Source organism: Anomalospiza imberbis, chromosome 26 (genome assembly GCF_031753505.1).
Source record: "Anomalospiza imberbis isolate Cuckoo-Finch-1a 21T00152 chromosome 26, ASM3175350v1, whole genome shotgun sequence".
NCBI classification, from domain to species: domain Eukaryota; kingdom Metazoa; phylum Chordata; class Aves; order Passeriformes; family Viduidae; genus Anomalospiza; species Anomalospiza imberbis.
This window is the reverse complement of record NC_089706.1, coordinates 661620-676778: the sequence shown is the minus strand read 5'-3', so window position 1 is coordinate 676778 and position 15159 is coordinate 661620. Positions and strand designations below refer to the sequence as shown.

At 55.7% G+C, this 15159-nt stretch overlaps 2 protein-coding genes across 2 annotated transcripts; both read right to left on the bottom strand.

Moving 5' to 3' along the window:
• Positions 1–2910: 2910 nt before the first annotated feature.
• GUCA1A (guanylate cyclase activator 1A) lies at positions 2911–7660 on the bottom strand. Its single transcript, XM_068173207.1, has 4 exons — positions 6702–7660; positions 4280–4429; positions 3663–3753; positions 2911–3097 (listed from the first exon to the last, which is right to left on the bottom strand). Exons 1-4 carry the CDS (start codon positions 6897–6899, stop codon positions 2937–2939), a joined length of 600 nt encoding a protein of 199 aa, XP_068029308.1. The 5' UTR covers positions 6900–7660; the 3' UTR covers positions 2911–2936.
• Positions 7661–8499: 839 nt separating this feature from the next.
• CIMIP3 (ciliary microtubule inner protein 3) lies at positions 8500–13074 on the bottom strand. The gene is made up of 2 exons (XM_068173650.1): positions 13067–13074; positions 8500–8860 (listed from the first exon to the last, which is right to left on the bottom strand). Exons 1-2 carry the CDS (start codon positions 13072–13074, stop codon positions 8500–8502), a joined length of 369 nt encoding a protein of 122 aa, XP_068029751.1.
• Between the last annotated feature and the right edge of the window lie 2085 nt (positions 13075–15159).

The window sequence follows — 15159 nt, the reverse complement described above, 5'->3', positions numbered from 1 at the left end:
GTCGGGCTTGAGGGAGAGAATGGCTTTAGGGAGAGAGTGGCTTTAGGGAGAGAATGGCTTTAGGGAGAGAATGGCTTTAGTGGCATTTCCTCGCCTCTCGCATCGCGCTCCGGGCGTGCACACGGGGCTGGTCTGGGGGATCCTCCCGGGTTTGGGGTGCCGGGGCTGTTTTGCGGGATTCCCCCGGGTTTGGGGTGCCGGGGCTGGTCTGGGGGATCCTCCCGGGTTTGGGGTGCCGGGGCTGTTTTGGGGGATTCTCCCGGGTTTGGGGTGCCGGGGCTGTTTTGGGGGATTCGCTCGGGTTTGGGGTGCCGGGGCTGTTTTGGGGGATTCTCCCGGGTTTGGGGTGCCGGGGCTGTTTTGGGAGATTCGCTCGGGTTTGGGGTGCCGGGGCTGTTTTGGGAGATCCCCCCGGGTTTGGGGTGCCGGGGCTGTTTTGGGGGATTCTCCCGGGTTTGGGGTCCCGGGGCTGTTTTGGGGGATCCTCCCGGGTTTGGGGTGCCGGGGCTGTTTTGGGGGATTCGCTCGGGTTTGGGGTGCCGGGGCTGTTTTGGGGGATTCTCCCGGGTTTGGGGTGCCGGGGCTCTTTTGGGGGATTCGCTCGGGTTTGGGGTTCCGGGGCTGTTTTGGGGGATCCTCCCGGGTTTGGGGTGCCGGGGCTGTTTTGGGGGATTCTCCCGGGTTTGGGGTGCCGGGGCTGTTTTGGGGGATTCGCTCGGGTTTGGGGTGCCGGGGCTGTTTTGGGGGATTCTCCCGGGTTTGGGGTGCCGGGGCTGTTTTGGGGGATCCTCCCGGGTTTGGGGTGCCGGGGCTGTTTTGGGGGATTCGCTCGGGTTTGGGGTGCCGGGGCTGTTTTGGGGGATTCTCCCGGGTTTGGGGTGCCGGGGCTGTTTTGGGGGATTCGCTCGGGTTTGGGGTGCCGGGGCTGTTTTGGGGGATTCTCCCGGGTTTGGAGTGCCGGGGCTGTTTTGGGGGATTCGCTCGGGTTTGGGGTGCCGGGGCTGTTTTGGGGGATTCTCCCGGGTTTGGGGTGCCGGGGCTGTTTTGGGGGATTCTCCCGGGTTTGGGGTGCCGGGGCCGATCCCGCTGCTCCCGGCGGGGCCGGCAGAGGGCGCTGCGGGACGGGCGGACACGGCGGGAGCGCGGGGAGAGCGGAGGGGCCCCAAAAACCGGGATGGGGACAGGGGGGGATAATGGGATGGGATAATGGGATGGGATAATGGGATGGGATGATGGGATGGGATGATGGGATGGCATGGGATGGGATGGGACAATGGGATGGGATGGGACAATGGGATGGGATAATGGGATGGGATGGGACAATGGGATGGGACAATGGGATGGGATGGGGACAGGGATGGGTCAGGGACAGCCCTTTTAGAACAACTTTGGCTTTATGACTAGCAATCTGACTGGTCAAAGCTGCTTCTTGCTGCCCCTTGGGTGCAGAGGGGAGGCAGAGGGAAGCTCGGGCAGGGCTGACGGCGTCTGTGCCCAGGGAGGGTGCTCAGAAAGCCCACGCTGAGCTCAGCTCCCTCCCCGTGCTGGTGCAGAGCCAAAGGGCCCTGAGTTTTGTGCTGGTCATCTGTGGGGGAGTTGGTTTTGCTGCAAGAAGGAGAGTTACACTGTGAGTAAACAGCTCGGCCCACCTCTAATGAGGGGTTGCAGCTGCTCCCTCTTGCAGTGCTGTGAGTGGACAAGTTGGCCATCAAGGGCTCCTTTCCAGGGTGCTGTGGTTTGTGGGCCCGAGAACAACCCCAGAGCAGCTGTTTCTGTACTTGTGAGAGCCACTAAATCTGTCCTGCTGGAAGCAGAAGGGTTGATTGCAAGAGAGAAGAAGCGTGACCTGAAATAATATTGTAAAACATCTTTATTAGCTCACCGTAGGACTGGAAGTACAAAAGCTTCCAGGTAAAACTCTGTCCGGTGAAAAAGACACACAGGAGAAATGGTCAGGAAGCTGCTTATGAATTGCAAACACCCGGTGCTAAATAACAAAACTCTCAGCTGGGCAAGAAATCCTTCCTGGAGTCCTGCGCTGCCCCACCACGCCGGGGAGTGCTCCCGGCTGCCGGGACCCTGTGCCCTGGGGGCTGGCAGCCCTGCCCCGGGGCTGCACAAAGGGGTGCCTGGGCTGACCTCCCGGGCACTGGCCTGGCAGGAACCCTCGGGCACTGCGTGCTCTGAGCTGAGCCTCACCCTCTGTAGCAGCTCCCCCCTCCAGAACCCACACAGACAAGGGGGTCAAAACCTCCTGGTGCCCCTTTGCCAGGTGGGAAAACACGAACAGTCCTACAACTCCCTCTCAGGTTACTGCATTGCTGGTTCTGCTTATCTGGAAGGACTTCCTTCCTTCCAGATGCTTCAGGGAGAAACATTTCCTTACAGTCCAGGAGGTTGTTAAAAAAAGGCACCATTCAATGTTTTTAATGCTTTTAAACAAAGAAAAGCCACTGCATTCACCCCTCCCCTTTTTCTAGCTCATGAGTGTTTTAACTCACATTATCACTAATCACTGCTGACCAAATAATAGCGAGTGAAGGAAGGAGTGACCAGAACTGTTGATTGCTTGCTCTGGAAATACAAATGGAAGGAGAAGGTTTAGATCTGCTTTTCCAGGACCCCTCTCACCGGGGCCAAGTCATGGGCAGCCCCTGCTTGGACCCCGCTGGGGGGGTGTTGGCCACAGCCTCGGTGGGAATTTTGGGGATTCTTGACCTGCACAGGCTCCTGCTGCTCCCCTGCCTGGGGAGCACCAGCTGTCCCCTCTCTGAGGGTCCATGTGGGACGAGCCCAGCTCTGCAGCCCTCCCTGCAGGGGCCTCTCCTCTCGCTGCCCGGGCACAGGTGTGTCAGTGTGGAGCTGCAGCCCCACAGCCCCACGGCCCCATCCGAGCTGACGGTGCCAGGGGAGGCCAGGGGAAAGCGTCCCGGGAGCTACGGGGCAGCCTGGGCGTCCTGCCCGCCCTCGTGAGGGTTCTTGCCGTCGTTCTGGATCAGCCGCACGATGTGGGTCAGGTCCAGGCTGCGGGTGAGGATGTCCAGCAGCATCTCGTCCTTCTGCACGCCCTCCATGAACTCCTCCAGGGACAGCTCGCCTGCAGGGCACATCCACAGAGCTCTGCTAAGCCCCGCAGCCTGGCTGCTCCCTGCGCCCCCAGGACTGGCACTGACCCTGAAAGCGGGCTCTCAGCACCGAGCATTGTGCCCCAAAGCCCAGCACAGACCCGCCCTCGGGCTGTGGGCAGCCTCCCCTTGGGCATTGTGCCCCAAAGCCCAGCACAGACCCACCCTCGGGCTGTGGGCAGCGTCCCCTCGGGCATTGTGCCCCAAAGCCCAGCACAGACCCACCCTCGGGCTGTGGGCAGCGTCCCCTCGGGCACTGTGCCCCAAAGCCCAGCACAGACCCGCCCTCGGGCTGTGGGCAGCGTCCCCTCGGGCACTGTGCCCCAAAGCCCAGCACAGACCCGCCCTCGGGCTGTGGGCAGCGTCCCCTCGGGCAGCCCAGAGGGGATGGGGAGCTCAACCTCCACAGGGAGCCACCCTCCGCCAGCTCTCCCCATCCTGGTGTTTTGGGACATCCAGCAGCAGGAACTGCTCTGGCCGCCTGGAGTGCGGGGAAGGGAAGGCAGAGCAGTGGCACTCCCCGAGGAGGAGCCTCACCATCTCCATTTATATCGATTTTGTTGAACACCATGTCTGTGAACTCCTCCGCCGTCATCTTCTCGTTGCAGCGGTTGATGGATCGAATGGCCTGGAGGGGAAGAGGGGCACAGGCCTTACTGAGTGCTCTGCAGGTGTGTGTGCCCATCAGAACAAGTGGCCAAATGACCAAACACGAAAGGCCAAATGCTTTTCAGGGCTAAAACTTGTTTTCAGGCAGTTAGGCTTCGAAAGGAATGAGTCCTGTCTAAAAGGCTGGAGATTAAAATCACCTGAAAAGGCAATAGATGCTTTACAGGATTTAGTGGGCATGCTGGGATAAGCCAGAAGCCATTCACCTCTGAAAACCCTTAGATTAAGTTCAAGTGCTTATCTCAGCCCCAGTTTCAGTGCACAGGGTTAAGCGGGCTGCCAGGAGAGGACAAGGGGTGCTGGGTGTCCGGGGGCGTGGGAGGCAGCTCCGGCCAGGGAGGCACGGCTGGGAGCGCTGGCAGAGGACAGCAGCAAGCTTGGGCAGTGTCTGCTGAGTGAATTCACGGGCTGGAAGCTCCTGCTGCAGCCTCTCTGTCTCCCTGCACCCCCTCCGTGGCAGGAAGGGAAGAGCTGGGCCCACTCACTTTGATGATGTTCAGCAGCTCAGCCCGGTCGATGCAGCCGTTCCCATCCACGTCGTAGAGCTTGAAATACCACCTCAGCTTCTGATCCACCTTCCCCTTCAGCACCAGGCTCAGAGCTGCCACATATTCCATGAAATCTATGTAGCCATCCTAAAAGCAGAAGGTTAGAAGCTAAGGCGAGATTAAAAGCAGAGTCAGGCAGTAAGGGATTATCTTGGTCACTTCTGACGTTCCCCCAGGAGCTGGTCCCTCCACCCTGAGACCAGGGGCTCGTGGAGCACAGCGGTGAAAGCCAAGGTTCCACCTGAATCTGCGCAGAAATGTTGTGGAATGATAGAATTATAAAATCATAAAGGCTGGGAAAGGCCTCCAAGATCATCAAGTCCAGCCTTGGACCATTAGATGTTGGGAAGGCAGGGACCGGGTGGGTGGATCTGGCTTGGGGACTGGGAGCTGGCCTGTGCTCAGGGAATTAACACGCCAGGCATCAATTACCAGCCCAAAGCAGCGGGAATTCAGAGGTCAGAGAGGTTTATGCAGATGAACCCTGATAAATCACCCAACCTCATCCTGCCTGCACACACCCACAGCTCCCTTCTCCTGCCAGGGGGTCTCATTTCCAGGAGAGGAGTAAATTCAGAAGAGACCCCAGCACGCTGCTGCCATCTCGGGCTGGGAAGGTGTTTCTCTGTGCCTGTGCCATTTCTGTACCTGCTCCACGTTTGGAGCACAAACACTTTTATCTGTGACTTTCCTCCCGGGTGTTTGCCCACGCCAGCTCGTGCCACGGTGTTTGAGGTGTCCAGCTGGGCCCAGGACGGTGGCACCACTGCAAAGCTGCTGGCATGAGCTCACAGGCCACCAAAGTGCCCCCAGACACTGCCCATGACGCCCACAGCTTCCAGGAGGCTGTTGAAATGCCTCCTGCCCACCACAGAGCGTTCCCGTGGTGGTTGAAGGGAAATGGCTCTTGCTGTGCTCGTGTGGACGTGGCACCGGGGACACGGCGCGTGGTGAACCCGGCAGAGCCGGGCCAGCAGCTGGGTCCAGTGATCCTGGGGGCCCTTTCCAACCTCAGTGATTCCACGATTCCCACCACAGACCTCGGGCAGAGCATAAGCCAGGGTTTTGTCAATGAACAAAGGCACCGCCCGCGGGCCAGGGCTTTCCAGAGGGGATCATCTGCTTTATCCCACTGCTGCAGGAGCCAGATTAGGTACAAATAACTGCTAAACCCCGTTCCCAGCAGGATTTCCTGGGCATCAATTCCTTTTCAGGCATGCATTCAAACACGAGCAGTGAGCAAGGGAAAGGCCAAGGCACAAACCAAACACCTGAAGGATTTAGGGCCCAATTTGCATTTTTATCAATGGGATTAATGCCACTAAGCCCTTTGGGCTGCCATAAAATAGATTCCTCATCTCACAGGAGGTGCAATTTGAGGTCATTTGTAAGTAGAGGAGGATGCAATTTCCTGTTGGAGACACAGCATCCATCTGCTACCCAAATCTCTGCCCTGGCACTGCATTCCCAAATCCCTGCTCTGGGACTGCATTCCCGAATCCCTGCTGCAAGACTGCATTCCCAAATCCCTGCTCTGGGACTGCATTCCCAAATCCCTGCTCTGGGACTGCATTCCCAAATCCCTGCTGCAGGACTGCATTCCCAAATCCCTGCTCTGGGACTGCATTCCCGAATCCCTGCTGCAAGACTGCATTCCCAAATCCCTGCTGCAGGACTGCGTTCCCAAATCCCTGCTGCAAGACTGCATTCCCAAATCCCTGCCCTGGGACTGCATTCCCAAATCCCTGCTCTGGCACTGCATTCCCAAATCCCTGCTGCAGGACTGCATTCCCAAATCCCTGCCCTGGGACTGCATTCCCAAATCCCTGCCCTGGGACTGCCCCCTCTGGGGTCCAGCACAGCCACAGCCTGGGCTGCAAAGTCTCTCCACAGGGAGCCCGAGCTCCTTATCCCATGGAATAAAATCAATCCCAGTGCAATCCATTTGCAGTTTCAAACGACACAAACAGCCCCAGTCCGTGCTGGGGACTCGCTGTCCCTGCATGAATGCAGCCCTTGTCCTCACAGTGGCTGTCACAACATCCAGTGTTTCAGGATTAAAGGGCACTTCATTTTAAAGGGATCAAAGACTGCCAGATAAAACCCCACTGTTTTAAAAGGAAAATATCAGTTCTGGGGGAAGCCTCTGTGTCCTTGCAGAGCAGGCAGTGGGGGAAAAGTTTTTTGCAGGCATTTTTCACGTTCCAGAACTGATTCTAGAATTTATGAGGCTGCAGTGAGTCAGGCTGCACATACCCAGAGCAGTTTCCCTCTCCCACCCTCCCAGCCCCAGCACACGGGATCCCAGGGCAGAGCACGGCCCCTCCCTGCACGCCCGAGTGGGAAGGACAATATTTACCTTATTAAAGTCAAATGTCTCAAACATTTGCTCAACGTATTTGTTCGCTGCCGGACTCAGGTTTTTCAAGCCAAAAAACTGTTTGAACTCGTAGAGGGTGAGCTGGCCAGAAGGACACTCCGTCATGAACTTCTTGTACCACTGGTGGCACTCGGTGGTGCTCAGCTCCTCCACGGTTTTCCCGTCCATGTTCCCCATCTCCACACCAAGTGCTGGTCCCTTTGCAGCCAAAAACGGAGGCTTTGTGAAATTTAGGGGGAAAAAAATCTCACAGTTCTGCCTTCAAAGCCCAGACGTCCCCAGCAGTGCAGGGTCAGGGCATCAGGAGAGCCCAAAGCACCTGGTGCTGTACAGATTCCAGCGGCGATGGACACAGGAGACTCGTCTGCCTGGGAAAACCCAAAAGCACAAAACCCCCTTTGGTGGGGAAGGTGACATTTAAGTACCCAGCAAATCCCTCCCCAGCCAATGAGGCTGGGAGGGGTGGTGGGCTCCTGCAAGGCATTAAGAGTTCAGGTTAAAATAGACAAGAGGTAAAATGGGGAAGTCTAGCAGATTACAGGCCCAGCAGGAGATTAGGAGGGTGGAATTTACTGTGTGATGAGCTAATCTCTTAATCCACTTCATTTACCGTTTGGGGAGGGCTGGTGTCACATAAACAAGAACTTTTGGACCTGAACCAGCGTAAGAAGAATGAGAGAAAACCACTCTGAATCCTCTGTGCTGTTTCTGCTTTTTGCTTTCCCTTCACCTCACTCTGCCAGAGGATTCCAGAGGGGCTCTAGAGCCTGGAATTCAGGAGAGGGAAGTGCCACTTCAGCTCCTGGAAGAGACACGCCAGGAGGGTAAATTTGGTGTGAGGAGACAAATATAGAAACAAAATTGCTTTGAATGGTAGAGGTTTAAGTCTGCTTTAATTGCAGACAGCAGGAAGGGGAAGGGCCCTCTTCCCCCAGCTCCAGGGGTCCTGTGTCCAGTCCTGGTCCTGCCAAGTGAGTGTTTTTCCCTCAAAATTGTCCCACCCTCTGCTCACCCCAGCAGTGTGTCCTGGCTGCTGGGCTACAGACTCAGCTCACACCAGTGGAGTTAAATGCAGCTGCAGTTTTCACTTCTGATGGATTGCCATGAAAAGTTCTCCACGTAAATACAACCAAATCCAGTGCTGTTTTCACTTTGACACGCAGCATTCTGAGAAGTACTCAGGAATAAAATCTCCTCAGAAAGCATCAAGGGCCAGATCCTCGGCTGGAAGGGAAAGGATGTGAGTCCAGGGTGTCCCACAGAGTTTATCCATAGCACACAGTTTATATCCAACAGCTGCAGTTACCTAAAAAGTAATAGAGGCCAGCATTGCTTCTGCACCACGGTAAATTAGGACTAACTGCTAAAAAAAACAGCATTACACAATCGGAAAACACTGACGGAAAAGGAATTAAGCCGAGGAACACTAATTGGATGTGCTAATTGTGTACTCCCCACCGGGCCCCTGTTGTGCAAGGTGAGCCCTCAGTGGTGCCCTGAGCCCAGCCCAGCCTGTGCTGGGCCGGGTGAGCTGGGCTGGGTGGCCACTCTCCCAGTGCCCTGTGCTGTGACACCCAGTGCAGTGGGCAGGAAAGGACAGGACAGGCTGGGCAGGCTTTTAGAGCAAAATCCACTCTGCATATTTTCCTGGGGAGCAGCGGCAGAGCCTCCCCACCCATCTCTCGGCCCGGTGCTGCCCGTGGCTCGCACACCGATGGGACACTGGTCACACAGACGCTGTCTCAGGGCTTTATTGCCCGGGCTGGGCTGCTCCCAGCTACGGCTTGGGGCCGTGGAAGGATCTCCACTTCTTGGCGTCCGAGCTCTCCACGTCCAGGCGCTGGCGGCCGTGGCCGGTGCCCTCCTGGAAGCGGAAGCCGCAGAAGGGTTTCTGCGCCGTGCAGAACGGGGCCAGCGAGTTGGACCACCCGGGCTGGTAGAACACGAAGTCGAAGGAGCTGAGGGGACGGCCCCCGGTGTGGGCAACAACCGGCATGAAGCGAGAGCCCAGGGGAGGAGCTGGAGGTGGCCGGTTCCTCGACATGGGGGGTGGGTTGGTGGTCTCTGGCTTCCCTTGGGCCTCCTCCATTCCCTTGGCTCTCGTGGTCTTTGCCAGGGGCTTCTGGTGTTTTAGCCACCTGTGGAGTAAAAGATCCAGAAAAATGCGTGGCAATTGCCCCCAGCCCTCACCATCCCCAGCAGCAGAGCCTGGGAAGCTCCTGCAAGGGCGGTCAGGGCAGTGTGAGTGCTGAGGAGCTGGGGGTTTGCACATCCTTAGCTAAAAATCTGAGCTGGCACCGCTTTAAGAGAAAGGGACTTTTAAACTCAAATGATGCTCTAGAAATATGGAAGCGACTTTAAACATATGCTGAGAGAATACAAATGATGAGACACAAAGGACTTAATTCTCTCTTGACTTTCAGTTACAAGTGATAAATGCCAGCAACACGCGCTCCTGGTGAAGCTGTTACCAGCCACAGCCATGGCAAACCTGCCTTCAGAAGGGTCCAACACAATCTGACCCAAGAGGACATAGCAGGAATGCGGAACCTGACACTGTCCTTTGGAGCACCCGCTCAGCAGCTCTGGGTGCCTCTGCAGGGACCCCACAGCCCCCTGAGCCTCCTCCTGCTCTGGGAATGGCTCTCCTTGAAGCTCCAAGTGGGTTTTCCTCCCAGAAATGTGAGGCACAAGGAGCAGCGAAAGAGCCCTGAGCGTTTGCAAGAGCCCTTTGCAGAGGAGGGGGTGGGCGTGGGCCCCAAGACACGCAGGGGTGGCCTGTGACCCACGGCTGCTGCAGGGCTCTGCTCGGCTGCAGAGATGTTTCTGCTGCTGTTACCTAAGCGTGACTCAGTTCTCTCGCTTTCGTTGACGATGCCTCTGCGTGAATGGAAACTGGCTCTTCCCTCAGCAATTAGCCACTCTACTCCTGCCTGTCCTAAATGAATGCTTTGCTCTTGGCCTATTTTTAACCTTGTAAAGAGGTTTCCTACTTTCCGTGACGTACTTGGTGCTATTTCCGTTCCCCGGCTCCTAAATCTATTAAGAAGGGGAATACCTGCAAATTGTTTAGAAATCTCGTTAAAGCCTTTGAGGGGAATCACCAGATCCCTACCAGGTCACCACCTCTTTTTGTCACTCATTTCTCCAGGGCAGGTGCCAGATGCCTGAAAGGCTGGACCTCAGCACGAAGCGGATATTTCAGCAGTTGCTGCCCCAAGGGAACCTCAGTCCACTTTCCTCAGGGGATAAGATAATGGGATTCTGACTCCCAAAAAGCAGATTTTGTACCACCACAGCCACTTCAGTGAGGTTTGTGCACCCCTGTTCCCAAATTAGATTGTTCAGAAACTGCTGTTTTCACACATGAGTGTGCTGTAGCTCCTGGCCATTTTCACTTTGGAAGGGACAAGTACACACACGACTGTGCTGATGCCTGTGCACCCACCCAGCAGGAGCACTAAAGTCATGTATTTGGGGCGTGGAGGGGAGGCTGGAGCTGCTTGGCAACCCGATTGCTAAGTCATGCAGATGCCTTCAGGATGAGCAAGCCTGGCTGGGCGCTGGAGCCCCGCAGTCCCTCCAGCGCCGGCAGGTCCCGAGCCAGGCATGCTGAGCTCTGGTTCTGATCTGCCCTGGGGCTCGGCTGCCCCCCAGGTCCTGCTCGCCCTCTGGGGCACCTGGAGCTCTGCAGAAACCTCCTCCCTGCCCGGGTGAATGCACCTGCTTGCGTGATCCCTGCCTTGTGGAGGGGAAGCACCAGCTTAAGGTCCTGATGCTATTTATGGCCCTGCCAGCGCTCCGTGCTTGAATGAAGAGTCCCACTAATCCTATTGCACCCGTTCCTACGTAGAGACATCCCTAATCCCTCCCAAACCGCCTGGTGTCCTTCAAAGCAAATCCCCCTGGGGGTCCCAGGGAAAGCTGGCTCACTCATCGGGGAAGCAGGAAGGTTTCAGAGGTGCTCCCTGGGGAGGAGCTCCCTGGGCAGGAGCTCCCTGGGCAGCTGCCAGAGCCCGGCTGCCAGCGCTGCCCACTCAGAGCCATCCCAGAACCATCCCAGAGCCATCCCAGAGCCATCCCAGAACCATCCCAGAGCCATCCCAGAGCCATCCCAGACCACCAGGTGTGCTCTGCCCTGAGCTCTCAGCACCACGGGGGCACAGCCGCTGAGGCAGCAGCAGGGATTGGCCAGCAGGGATGGGATGAAGCATCTCACTGACATCACTGCAGCCTTGTCACCCTCGGGCAGCCCGCAGGAAGGGCCATGGTGGGACAGTGTCCCTGCTGCCTGGCTGTGAGCCCGGGACACCCACCTGAGCTTGTCTCAGGATGGTGGGACTGCCTGGGGCAGAGGCAGGAGCCAGCACTGCCCGCGTGGGCAGGGCTGGTTGGCAGGGCTGTCATTGTGACCACAGGGGCCATTGTGACCATGGGGTGTCACCGGAGTGCTGGATGGCACAGGGGGTGCAGAGGAGTGCAGGGGCTCAGCCATGGGCACAGGATTTACAGCCCTGGGAGCCGCTGGTGCAGCTGGGGCAGGGCCAGGCTCTGCAGGACACTGCTGGCCCTGCCACCCCCAGCTGCAGCGTGGGCTCCCTGCCCCCATCGGCACAAGCTGCTCCTCTGTCCTCGGGAGCTGTCTGCTGTTCTGCAGGCACACCTGAAGGTTTCTCCTCTCATCCCTTCCACCTCCAGGTCCGGCCCGAGCTGCCCGAGCTGCACAAATGCCTGTCACACCTGCAAGTGCAGCAGGAACCATCCACATCTGAGGGTGCAGCTCCTCACCCTGATGTGAAAGCAGATTGTTCTGAGGTGTTTACCCGTATTGGGATCAAAGGCAGCCTCACACTGCGGTGTGTTACATCACAGCAGTGCTCACATGGCTCTTTCTATGCCATAAAATCTGCTGGAGATCTTCCAAGTGCTTTCCTGAACTTTGTGCCCAGCCCAGCCCACCAGTCCCTTTTGCTGTGTGGCCTCAATCACGCAGGAGTGACAGTTGTCCTTCCTTAAAAATACAGGCAGCCACTCAACTTGGCAACGTCCCTGTGTCTCTGGAGTTTGCACTTCACAGAAGCCACCGTGCCCAGCAGCACACCCAGCCTGCTGCTCGTGCTGCTCCTGAGCTTTTCCAGCCCTTCTGAGGGGAGGTCTGTGCCTTGCTGGGAGGTGGAAGGTAGAGAAGAAACATCTTTCATCTGGGACAAACAAATGGGAATGTGCGCAGGAGCCCTGGCAGAACTGCTTAGCAGCTTGTGTTCTGTGGGATAATAAATTCACCTCAGGATCCCTCCGTGCTGTGAGGGTGATGTTTTCCTGCGCTCGCCACCCAGGGTGAGGCAGGAGCGTCGCTGGGGGGGTGGCAGGGCCGGGCTGTGGCACCCCCAGCCCCGGGGCTCGGGAGCACCCCGAGCAGTGGCAGGAGCTGAGTCACCCCTCCTGCTCCCGCAGAGCAGCGCTGCCGCCCCGCAGCCCCTTTGAAGTCTCCTTGCTGTAATGAGATTTTGTGGGACACCTTTGTGCGCGAGCCTGGGCGCTCTCATTCCACAGGATTTTATTGGCTTGGCTGCTGCAGCTATGTTCCTTTTTTTTTTTTTTCTTCATAAAGAGAAATAAAATTTATTATAAAACATGTTGAAATAGCAAAGACTTAGCTGACTTCTTGCTCTGCTGTTCTAGGCAGGACAAAATGTGACTGAATGCTCTCAGGAAAGCCAAAACAAAATTACAGAAGTAGTATGTTGCTGCACTAAAATCGCTTTCTCTTGATAATTTCTGGTTTCCAGCTGACAGGATGGGCTTCTTCAGTAGCAGTATCATCTTCTTTGTATACTTTTATGGTTTTATCAGCTTCAGCCGCTAGCAATCTGCTTTCTGACTGGTCAAAACCACAAGCAAATATTCCTGATTCACTTCCCAAAGGACCCGGCCGTACAGCTGCATGTGCCCTCTGGAAATTGTGTCCAGTTCTCCAGTCCCAAAGGTGCAGAGTACCATGACCAGCTCCTGAGACCAGAACACCATCAGAACTTACAGCCAGCATGTTTATAACAGCATTGTAACCAGAGAGGTTCTGAATGAAGATCCCACCTGGGAATCTCCACACGGTGCCAGCTGTGGTTCTGTTGGAGCAGTGATCCTGTAGAAGGGTGGAGTTTTCCTCTGAAGGTCCCGTGGTGGTGTAGATGGGCCTGGTCTCCCTCTGGGAATGCAGTGGGCAAAGGCAGCTGTGGTGTTCCAAACTCAGATTGTATCCAGGTAGGAATGCTTGGCTCCTCCCCCTGGGCGGAGCATCTCCCCAGGGGATGATGGAATTTTCTCAGCCACGCAGGGGCACTCACTGGCCCATGAACAGAAGAGATCTCCTGGAGGGAGGATGGGTCGTGGAAGAGAAAAAGAACACTCCCCCGCTTGGTTTTAACAGCTGGTGATAGAATACATGCTTCTGGTTGCATCTTGCATTGCAACCTAAGACAGTTTAATATTACTTTTCTACATTGTAAGATATATAATTATTTTCTTTTAAGAGATAAGACCACCCCGACTAAAACAGCTGTGATGAAACACTGATAAACACCTGTTTGTGGATGAAGAAGACACAGTGTGTTCACCCTTGATTTTGTCAAAGATTCTATTGCTCATTACAACCTCTGCTGTTTTATCCTCCATAGGTAACACAGATGACTCAGTTATGGTTCTACATTATGGCTGTTGTTGATTATAAGCTGGTTTAGAGTTTGCCTTTTTTTCTGTGACCCTGTGATTCTGTGACCCTATGACCCTGTGATTCTGCAATTCAGTGATTCTGTGATTCTGTCACCCTGTGATTCTGTGATTCTGTGACCCTGTGATTCTGCGATTCAGTGATTCTGTGATTCTGTCACCCTGGGATTCTGTCACCCTGGGATTCTGTGATTCTGTCACCCTGGGATTCTGTGATTATGTGACCCTGGGATTCTGTGATTCAGTGATTCTGTGATTCTGTCACCCTGTGATTCTGTGATTATGTGACCCTGTGATTCTGCGATTCAGTGATTCTGTGATTCTGTCACCCTGGGATTCTGTCACCCTGGGATTCTGTGATTCTGTCCCCCTGTGATTCTGTGTTTCCGTGACCCTGTGACCCTGCCCGAAGCTCAGCAGCACGGTTTCCCACCCGGAGCCGGCTGCAGCGTTGCTGTTTCCCAGTTTCCATCCCATCCCTTCCCCTCTCTTCCCCGCAGGCAGGACAATCCCTTCTCCCCCAGCCCGCTACAGCCGGTCCCTGCTGAGTGCCAGGGCGGCTGTCTGTCTGTCTGTCTATCTGCAGCGGCGTTTCCGTCTCACAAACAGCACTTAAGATAACTGTCAGGACAGTCCCACTAATTGCAGGCCTGGCGCAGGGCACAGAGCCGCCCCTTCGGCGGCGGCCGCTGCTCCGGGAGCGGCTCCAGCCAGGGAGAGGCATCGGAGCAGCGCGATGGAGCCGCAGCCCCGGTTAAATCCCCCGGAAAATCCTTTAAAGTATTAGAACTCCTCTAGCACAGCCACGGAATTGAATTTTAACATTTTAATTCTCCCTTTCCGTCCCCATTTCCCATTCATAATTCACTTTATTTAAGTGCTGCCTCATATCTGTGCCACAATTAGACTTCTTTTTTGGAATATCGTAACAGCGCCCATTTCCCATTCTTCACAGGGGATTTAATGTGTTGCTTTGATTTGTTCTTTAAAACAAAAAAGAAGATGATTTTCACAAGAAAAGCATAATTTCAAAGTGATTAAATAAGTTACATTTATCACTGGAAAAAAAAAAATCTATATTGTTTTGGCTCTCAAAACTTGGAAGAAATAGAAAGAAGTGCAAGATCTTAACCTGAAGTTGGAAGCTGTGTTTCAGAGTTAATGTTTTGACAACTGTTTTGGGTTTAAAGTTCTCCGGAATTCCCTGCATTTATTAGTAGCCAATGTTACTCATTAACTCTCAATTTTTACTTGCATGGCACAAAAAATCGTTACCAGTGCTAGAAATTTGCTTTTGTACCTGAAACTAGAAATGGTTTGGGGTCAAGTCCCAATGCCTTCAAGGTTTTACATCCAAAGCACGCCGAGCCTCGGAGCAGCCCGGGCCCACCGCGTGTTTCTGGCCTGGCAGAAGGTGAAGGGACGGAGGAACACGGCAGGGAGAGGCAGAGCAGAGCCCTCGGGGCTTCGGGCTGAGCGAACGGCCGCGGCTGAGTCAGGGAGGTTTGGATATTGGCGATTAGGGAAAGGTTCCTCACCCGCAGGGTGGCTGGGCACTGGAGCAGGCTCTCCAGAGCTCAGGGGGCGCTTGGACAGAGGTGTCAGCCACGGGGGGCTCGGGGTGTCTGCGCGGGGCCAGCAGCCGCCCCGGGCCGGTCCCCGCTGGCCGCCCCGCGGCTCTCAGAGCCAGGGCTCACCGGGGCTGCGCTGA